An 8789-nucleotide genomic window follows, 5' to 3' on the forward strand; every position below is an offset into this window, starting at 1 on the left:
GTTCTGTCTCGCGGAGGGGAGCGAAGCGGTTCCGGGTGGAGATCTCGAAGACCGGAGGCGGCGGAGGGGGAGAGGTCGTCACCCGGGACCTGTCTTCCGCTGCGGCTGCACCCAGGGTCCGTGGTGACCCGGCGCCGGAGTGAAGGACATCTGGGAAGATCGCGTCCTGGGTGCACAGCCAGTATGGGTCCCCAGTATGGACCCTTGTGGAACACCAGTAACAAAGGGGTTTTATAGGTTTGACTGAAATAATAATGCAATAACTGACACTTTAAATCAATGTTTCAAGAAACAACAACAAAACAATTGAACAAAAAACAGATAAAGACAAAAAATTAGCCATTGATAATATCTAAACAATATGTAGTAGTATAGTATATAGTATCCAAATCAAAATGTAATAAAAGTAATTTATGTGTGATTTATGTGTAAATTATGTGCAATGTCTTAGCCACTAGGAATTGTTGCATAGGGCTATACAGGCATCTAGTGGCAACACAATGATATTACAGATATTAAATTGTGCAAAATGTTTATCTTAACAGTTAATTTACAAATAATGCATTCAGATATGTGGAACTCAATGCACTGAATCTCCACAAATTAGTGTCGTTACTATGACAACCAATTTGAATGTGACAAGCAACTGGTGTCTTAAAAGAATTATATATATATATATATATATATATATATATAAATTGTAAAAAAATTTGGGGGGGGGCGCAATAGGGATTTCGCCTAGGGCGTCAAATTGGCTAGAAACGGCACCGTCCTTCTGATGAGACGTTAAACAGAGGTCCTGACTCTCTGTGGTCATTAAAAATCCCAGGATGTCTTTCGAAAAGAGTAGAGGTGTGACCTCGGCATCCTGGCCAAATTTGCCCATTGGCCTCTGATCATCATGGCCTCCTAACAATCCCCATATCTACTGATTGGCTTCATCACTCTGTCTCCTCTCACCAATAAGCTGGTGTGTGGTGGGCGTTCTGGCGCACTATGGCTGCCGTCGCATCATCCAGGTGGATGCTGCACACTGGTGGTGGATGAGGAGATACCCCCTGACAATGTAAAGCGCTTTGAGTGCCTAGAAAAGCGCTATATAAATTTAATGAATTAATTAATATATGAGCAATGTATGAACACGTACTAACTGTGATTAGAACTCCAGAGAAAGCAGCTTTAGTTCTGGATAGTGTGTAAATTGCATTCGGGGAGTGACATTTAAATCTTAATAAACCATGTTGTGCATTCATAGTCACTCACATGAGGAAGTAGATTTAGAGGTAGTCGAGGGGGAAATGTGAGTTCAAACCCTGAATAAACAGACCAGGAGATGTTTTGTGAATATGGAAATCTCATTTGAATTGATTAAAATCTGAGTTGAAGATTACTGAGCATGCCCTGATCCTCTTATTGTCCCCTGTTGGCAGATGGATGTTTACTTATGCTATCATGTCGTGCTAGTATAAAAAAAATAATGACTCAATTCCAAACGCTAGAGAGATTTACTTGTTTTCTTCATTGAGAGAGCAAGTCACACTGCTGATGGCAAGAGTGGCAAACAATCTAAAATGTTCACATAAAAATTACGAACGTGATGGTTGTAAAGAAATCTTATGCTCTGTGCCGCAGCATCCTAACTGAAATTGGAATCTCATAAGTTAGAATACTATATAAAGTGCAATAGTGCCAGCCCAGTTTTTAAGTGGCCTTGGTTCCCGATGTTTATATATATATATATATATATGTGAATGGGACTTTTAGTTCTGAAACTTTTGCACTCTATTTAAGTGTTACAGGAACTTTGATTCACTGATTTCAATAGCCTTTATGTCTACAGCACACCTATGATGCCTTAAAATACTGTCTACATGGGCTGCTCTCCAGATTTTGGATCAGAGCCATAGACTTACCATGTGAGGCAAGATGATAGCCAGTTTCTTTGCAATCTAATCAAATCAAATAATATATTTTAATAAGGCTATCCGGTCAAATTATCATAACTGAGATTTTATCTGCAGTGTGAATCGCATGACCAGTAAATGTTAATAGCATCTATTCAGTTTACTCATCTATGTGGAAACATCTTTTTGTAGTTAAATAGTCTGTGTCTCTTAGTATAGTGTTTATAAAGGTGTTGGAGAATAAACATATTGTTGCAGTTCAGTTGCGGAGCCTCAGCTAGTGACCAGCTTTTGATAAAAGACATGATCTCAGTCCCACAGTGGAGAGTTAATCCGGAGGATACGGCGTAGTGCACAAAGACCAGTTTGATTTTCAATTCTTTCAGGGCCTGAGATAATACGGCTTATACACATGCCATACACACTCACAAAATACACACTCTTCTCTTAGATGAGTCACTGAACCCAGCTGTTTGCTTTCACCCTAATATTTACTAGCAGTAATACTGCGCTAGTTGTTACATGCCGCACTACAATTCAGTTCCTGTCACTGGAGTTCAGTGCGTGTCAGTCTCATTTTCTTGAATAAACTGCAGGACGCTCAGTTGAGGTATATGTACACTTTTTTAGCGCTCTGCCCCAGTAGGCTGGTGACATTCAGTTGTGATGTCCGCTCTCTGATGGAGTAATGTGTTTCAGTGCTCCGAGTCAACAGAGTGCAACATCATCTCTCTATACTGAAATAGAGGTTAACTCCAGTGTAAAGTATTACAGCCCTCTGATCTTCTCCTGGCAAGAGTTTGGATTTAGCACATGACATTAACTTTTGGATGGAGAAGTTGTGTTTCTTTGTAAATGCTGTTATATACGATGTTTGAGGAATTATGTCATTGATCCAAAGGGAATGAGATAAAAATTGAGAGAGTGATTTTGTAAGAAAACAGACTCACAGATCAAGACCAGACATGCTGATCTCAAAGGTATTTGTATGTAAAGTGTACACATACAATTACTGACAGCATCTGAAACAGCTAAATCTCTTTTATGCACAACATTTGAGAGCTACGGATGTTTACAAATCTTCTGAAGAATGGTTGGAACTGGATTTGCCACCATCTCAAGCTAAATGGTCAATCCCATGCTTGCATTTATCAGTTACAGTAAATGATAGTGATATTTTGTCAGAGTATTTTGTTGTCTTTTTAATGGAATTTTAAAAAAATTTAACTCAGATTAGACTAATAAAAGTTACTACTCTTTCATTTAAATCAAAGCTTAACAGGCATTAGATATGAAAAACATTATGTGTTTAAATCATGTACTAAACTGTATTGTCACATTGTATCAAGTCTTTAGAAAAAACACAGAACATAATGAAACTGTCAAATTATGTAAATATATTAGCACATCAAGGCTGCAGTGATTTGATCAAAAATACAGTAAAAAAAGTCATATTGTGAAATATTATTACAATTTAAAATAACCATTTTCTATTTTAATATATTTTAAAATATAATTTATTCCTGTGATGGCACCATTAGTCCAGCCTTCAGTGTCACATAATCCTTCAGAAATCATTCTAATATGCTGATTTGGTGCTCAATAAATTTTTCTTATAGTTATCAATCTTGAAAACAATTATTTTAATATAAAGTTTAAAAAAACAGCATTTATGTAAAATACAAATCTTTTGTAACTTTATAAATGTTCTTACCATCCCGTTTGACCAGTTTAATGCATCTTTGCATGCTGAATAAAAATATAAACTTTGGAACAATACTGTATTTTATATGTAGAATATACAGTGGGTACGGAAAGTATTCAGACCCCCTTACATTTTTCACTCTTCGTTATATTGCAGCCATTTGCTAAAATCATTTAAGTTAATTTTTTTTCCTCATTAATGTACACACAGCACCCCATATTGACAGAAAAAGGTTTCGGTTAAAAAGTGTATAACTATCTGTATATAAAAACAATAGAGTGTGTGTGTGTGTGTGTGTGTGTGTGTGTGTGAGTGCATTGTATAAATATTTTAGATATTACATTTGTAACATTATATATATATTTTTATGATTAACTAACTGATTATAAAATAGTTCATCTATTCTATGACTCTCAAATGATTCGTGAATAATTGTACATCTCTAAAGTTGCGAATACAAAAGGTTTTATTTTCTAGAAGCTCGTTTTACATTGATACTGCACATATCAGTGTTTATCTAACCATAAACGTGTGCTAGGACTACACTTTACGCATGAATACCCATGAATAATAAATAGACCAACCAGAGAACTCAGTGTGCCTTGTAAATTTATATGAATTTACTTGCGTAATCCTCAGGAGTATATTGATTTTTGTAAATATGCTGACATAATAAGATGTGCGACTGGTAAACAGCGCCAGTGTCATTTGTACAAAACGCTGTTGTAAGGAGGAATGTTTGGTGATCCATGATCCAATAATTACTTCATTCATTTCTCATTTGAATTTATGTGTTTTGACTTCACCTGTGGCAGTGAACTGTTGAGGAGGGATTTGTACAGGGGAGCGACTGCATGTGACATTTTAGTCAGGTTGTCAAATTATTTCTGCATTTACACACCTTCACACTGGGAAAATAACAGCCTACAGGAGTCCCATTTATGGCATTCATTGACTTTCTGTCATGCTTTTATCCACAACCAGCCTGTGGGCAAATATGTTTACATGTCAACAGTAAAAAATAAAAAAAAAAACATGACTTTATTAATTTATTTTCTTTTCTTTTAATTGTACAGTAAGCCCTTTGCTAATGCTAATTACATATTTTCTCAGGTCTAAAGGGTTGGTCAGATAAATACTGAAGGAGTATGTATACATGCAGGTGTTATGATGAATGAGTAAATGTGTTTTGTTTGTTCATAAGAAAGGTTGTTTGGGATGCCTATAAGGTTCAGTTGGGAAACAGCATTGATTTACAACTGGAAAGTGCCTCTATTAATTGCCCTACAATGCATAAACAAACACACAGAAATCACAAAGTATACACAATGAAAAACGCCTGTTTGTGTTGTTTTGATTATCAAATTACAGAACTGTCCTGTTGTATATTGACTGCATGGGTAGAGTAGATGCTAGTGACTTTATAGAGTAATGAAATCAGCAGTAGATATCCAAACGACAGAGCTGTGTGTGCCAATTCAAGAAGATGTATGTGACTCTTAAAGTACAATATCTTATTCTGGTGTACCAAGGGATACATCATCACATGCCACTGTAGAAATGTTTTATATCTAGCAAAAGAAAACCTATTTTAAATCCTTATTGAGTGATGCATTTCCTCATGGGTTGCATCAAACATACATCTGTTTAACAAAGCTGAAAGCCGATTCTAAAAGCTTTATACGGACATCCATAGCACACAAGCCTGATGCTTTGTTTTGTTTTGCTTTGCTTTGCTTTGCTTTGCTTTGCTTTGCTTTGCTTTGTTTTGTTTTGTTTTGTTCGTCAAGGACGTATTTTGTTTGTTTTCACAGCCAGGTTCGATTGCACTGTATTATTGTGTCTGAAATGTGTTATGTTTGTATCATTGATATATGTCCATGAGTACTATAGCGGCAACCATCTTCATTGTTTTATTCATGTTTTTGTTGCATTGGATTTACAGTACCACCAAAACTATTTACGCACAAAGTGCCAAGGTATGTAAGGTATTGGGTGCCAAGTGCAACTTCAAATTTCATGAGAATGTGTAGATACATGTATATTAATGAATTGAATACACAGAAAAACAAAGGCCACAATTTCAACACAGTGCAAATGTTGTGCTCAAAATTGTATACCCAAAATAATTTTGTAGAATAAATTTCCACTCTTCCTTCCTTTCTGTCCTTTCTTGTTTCTGTTGGGTGAATATATTTTTCATTTTGGTGTTTTGTTTTAGAAGAAGAAGCTTTGTGCAAGGGTGGAAAATCACTCGTAAAACCACATGTAAACAACTATTTATTTCTTGACATTTTGTGCCTTTTCCTTATTTAGCATCGTAAATGTTTATGCAAAGTTTCAGCACATACAGTAGATGTGTTTTGATGCAGAAGATCTCACAAGATCTCAAAATCGCTCAAAGCGGGTCTGATCCACATTTAAACTGCTTGAAACACTGTTTGATCCACATTTAAACTGCTTGAAACACTGGTTAAACTATTTATTTCTTCTCAAAATGTTGTGACTCTTACACATTTAAGGTGATAAATATGCACTGTTTTTACACAGATGTTATTTGGAAAGTGTATACAAAAATTGCCCCCCTCAATGGTTTCAATTTGTCAAAATGTAACACTTTGAAGAACAGAGTAAAAAAGAAAAGAAAAGTAAAGTAAAAAAAGAGCAAGAACCTTTATTGTTGTACTTTATGGATGCTCATATTATTTTAATATTATTATTTTTATATAATTTGAGGTCAGTTTGATCCTTAATACAAACAGAGAAGCTATTTTATTAACACAGCAGGAGAGAATTTTTATTGCTAGCAAAATAATCCTATTTTCAATTGAAGTGTCTGACTGAGTATTGAACACACACTTTTGCATTCATATTCCATGATCACGCCCCCCAGTTGCCGAATCCGGGACCTCATAATTTAGCAATTAAACCCGAGCATATCTTCAGAGCCAAAACAGCCTGGCCTGTAGCTAATAGACGGACATCGGCTGCCAATTGATGGAGCTCATCACGGGCGGTGATAATCTGTCCCATCGGTCCATGGCAGATGTGGCCTTTTGGCCAGGCGTAGACAGCGGCCGCATTCTCGAGTGCATAAGAGAAGATGGATGTCAGGGTTTGAAGTCTGTGCTAGAATTGATAGGAGAGCATGCAGCTTTAATCAAGCTTTGTCAGATCCTTTATTTCCCTCACCAACTTCATTTGTTCTTGGTTCTTCTGAGAATTTTTTATAGCCTATAATTGGGCTCTTTGGATTTCTCAATGGATAAGACAAAGTGGGTGATTAATTTTTTAATTGAAATCAATTATGAAACCAGACATCTGGCAGAGGATATTTAACATCGACTGATGAACAGAGATGTGATATTGAATTCTTTCTCTCCCTTTAAGCTTTTGGATCTTCCTCATTAGACTTGAACCTGCACTCTGGGTTCATTCACTCAAAATGCTCCGTTTGTTACTTTCAGTGTGGCAGCTACTTCTTATCCAAAGCAACTTGCACTTCATTAATTGCAAGCGCAGTGCCCTCAGGGCAACATTACTCAAGGGCGTAGTAGAGTTAGATCCAGTTCCAGGGACACTTTAACTTGGGATTGGAGCTTCTATTTCATTGATACAGATCCTTAATAATTACAGAGCTTCAGGGTTGGGCAAAAGTGGGAATTTATGTACTGGCTTTCTTCAGTTCATGAGTTGAATTGGCCTAGAGAGTGTTGAATTGGAATGACTGAAAGAGGAATTTACTGATTTGCAATTTGCAAGGAAATTCAACGGTTATGTGGCAAATTTTTCAACGAAACAGAAATGATTTCATCTTTAGTTTGACTAATTATAGCGATTTTATGAAAATGTAAAAAAAATTGTGTTGCTTGCATACACAGCAATTATATGAATGCTTACTTTTAAATTAAAATTGCAATTCGACATCCCTTTTACTTCCTCAGTTCAAAAGGATTTAATTGGATTGTAAAAGGCATTATTTAAAAAGCATAATTTAATTCTGAATGCCACAAAACTACTGAGCTTGTTCTGACAAAGAAACATAAAATAGTTGTGTCGAATGAATGTTTTGCATGACAAAAACAATATTGTCTGATATCATCTAACACATATTTTTTCTTTAATAGGTTTGGTATCATCCTCCACAAGAATGAACCAGCTCTTCATAAGATCGATTTGGAAACCACCTCCTATGTGAAAAACATTAGTCTGCAGCAGTACGATTGCATCCCACAATCCCTCTCCTACATGCACCTGGGCGGATACTACTTTGTCAATTGTCGGCCAGACTCAACAGGTGCGGTACGGCCACAATTAATCATCGATACTGTAACAGACAATGTCATCGGTCCAAATAGGGATGTGAGCGGCACACCTTATGTCTCTCCTGATGGCCACTATTTAGTGAGCGTGGATGACCGTGACGGGCTAATGCGCTTGCAGCATGTGTCCGTGCGGGGTGAGATCGGCCAACCCTTTGACATTCACACCAACCTGCACCTGTCCGATCTGGCCTTCATGCCCTCTTTCACTGAGGCTAACCAGTATAACGTGTTCGGCAGCTCGGGCCGCCAGACGGATGCTCTTTTTGTGGAGCTCAGCACCGGTAACGTCAAAATGATCAAGAGCCTAAAGCAGCCTACGCCGGCTGCTCAGTGGCCTTGGAATCACCAAAACAGGGTCATGACTGGCAGCGGGCTGTTCGGACAGTATCTCATGACCCCGTCTCAAAGCTCCCTGTTTATTCTGGATGGGCGGCTGGATAAACTCAACTGCGAGATCACCGACGTTCCCTTGGGAAATACTGTGGTGTGGGTGGGAGAGCCGTAAGCCATTTTATAGGGGCTTGAGAGGGAAACAAACAAACAGGTTGCACTGAATTTGGTTTCCATTTAATTTATTGAGAATAAAATAAGTCTCAAAGTTTGGAACAAAAACCAAAATTGTTCAAAACTGTTCAAAAAATTGTTCAACTGTTCAAAAACTTGCATTGGAAAAGAGAACTTGAGAAATGCTTGTTTTTGATAAGCTAGCCAGGTTTTTGAGTCAAATAGCTAATAAGTAGTTTCTCCAAAAATATTTAGGTGGCGTCAAACTAGAATTGGTATCTTTTATTAAGAAAGTCAGTAAGAATCACTTTGTTTGAAGGTGAGAATTGTTTAACTGATTGATTGAATCGA

General features: G+C 37.1%; 1 protein-coding gene across 1 annotated transcript in view; it reads left to right on the forward strand.

Annotated features, from left to right (window-relative positions):
• Window positions 1-8555, forward strand: part of LOC107601488 (follistatin-related protein 5-like) — a 24027-nt gene extending 15472 nt beyond the window's left edge. Inside the window, exon 6 of the mRNA XM_016293672.1 lies at window positions 7737-8555. Within this exon, the coding sequence (XP_016149158.1) occupies window positions 7737-8439 (703 nt within the window). The 3' untranslated portion in view covers window positions 8440-8555. The remainder of the gene's footprint in view (window positions 1-7736) is intronic.
• The last annotated feature ends 234 nt before the right edge of the window (window positions 8556-8789 follow it).

The sequence above is a fragment of the Sinocyclocheilus grahami genome, unplaced genomic scaffold, assembly GCF_001515645.1.
Source record: "Sinocyclocheilus grahami isolate Dianchi unplaced genomic scaffold, SAMN03320097.WGS_v1.1 scaffold306.1, whole genome shotgun sequence".
NCBI classification, from domain to species: domain Eukaryota; kingdom Metazoa; phylum Chordata; class Actinopteri; order Cypriniformes; family Cyprinidae; genus Sinocyclocheilus; species Sinocyclocheilus grahami.